At 22.1% G+C, this 756-nt stretch overlaps 1 protein-coding gene across 1 annotated transcript in view; it reads left to right on the plus strand.

Annotated features, from left to right (window-relative positions):
- Nucleotides 1-756, plus strand: part of LOC108571057 (liprin-beta-1) — a 12,143-nt gene that overhangs the window by 2,810 nt on the left and 8,577 nt on the right. The window contains exons 4-5 of the mRNA XM_017933026.1: nt 92-201; nt 659-699. Of these exons, the coding sequence (XP_017788515.1) occupies nt 92-201; nt 659-699 (151 nt within the window). The remainder of the gene's footprint in view (nt 1-91; nt 202-658; nt 700-756) is intronic.

Here is a 756-nt window from a genome sequence, read left to right on the forward strand (position 1 = left end):
TTTTTTTTAAGTAAAAATTAATATAAATGGATTAAATATAGCCTTATTGTATAGTTTACAAATAGTATGAATGTTATGGTTTTCATCCTAGTTCCATATTAAATTAAAAAAGAAATATAAACATTTTTTTATAAACTGTAGGCAAAAACAAATGTTATTTATTTTACCAGGTTATATAGATATGAAGATTCTTGAATATCTGTAAATGTGAAATTGGATATATGATCTAAACCTTTAAATTTAAATATGTATTTTACTTTTGTAAATACATAATTTTATTTTGTTTTATATAATATGTGTATTTAAATCTAAATAAATAACTCAGATTTTCAAATAGGAAAAATTTAATTACGATATTATTTTAATAAAAATAATGAAAAATATTTTGTGCATTAAGACAAATATGTTATGTATTAAGTATTAACAAAAGCAGAAGAATGATCTATGTATAGATTATACCACGTGACTGCTCTCATCTTGAGAAACTTTAGGATGGTAATTTTAGTTTCGTACAAAAGCGCGACGCGATCATTTTATCGAAATTGTTTATCCTTAATACTTTTATTCGTTACAAATCAATTTATTGTGTGAAAACAACTGAAAAAGAATTAAAGCAAATATGTAATTGAAAAAAACTTGTGAATAATTGTAAAAATAGAGGATTTATTATGGATGAAGAAACGAAAGAACGTGCAAGAGGTCCTATTAATAATCGTCTTTAATTTGAAAATGGATGAATTAAAATTGAATAATCAT

Source organism: Habropoda laboriosa, unplaced genomic scaffold (genome assembly GCF_001263275.1).
Source record: "Habropoda laboriosa isolate 0110345459 unplaced genomic scaffold, ASM126327v1 scaffold106, whole genome shotgun sequence".
Lineage (NCBI taxonomy): Eukaryota > Metazoa > Arthropoda > Insecta > Hymenoptera > Apidae > Habropoda > Habropoda laboriosa.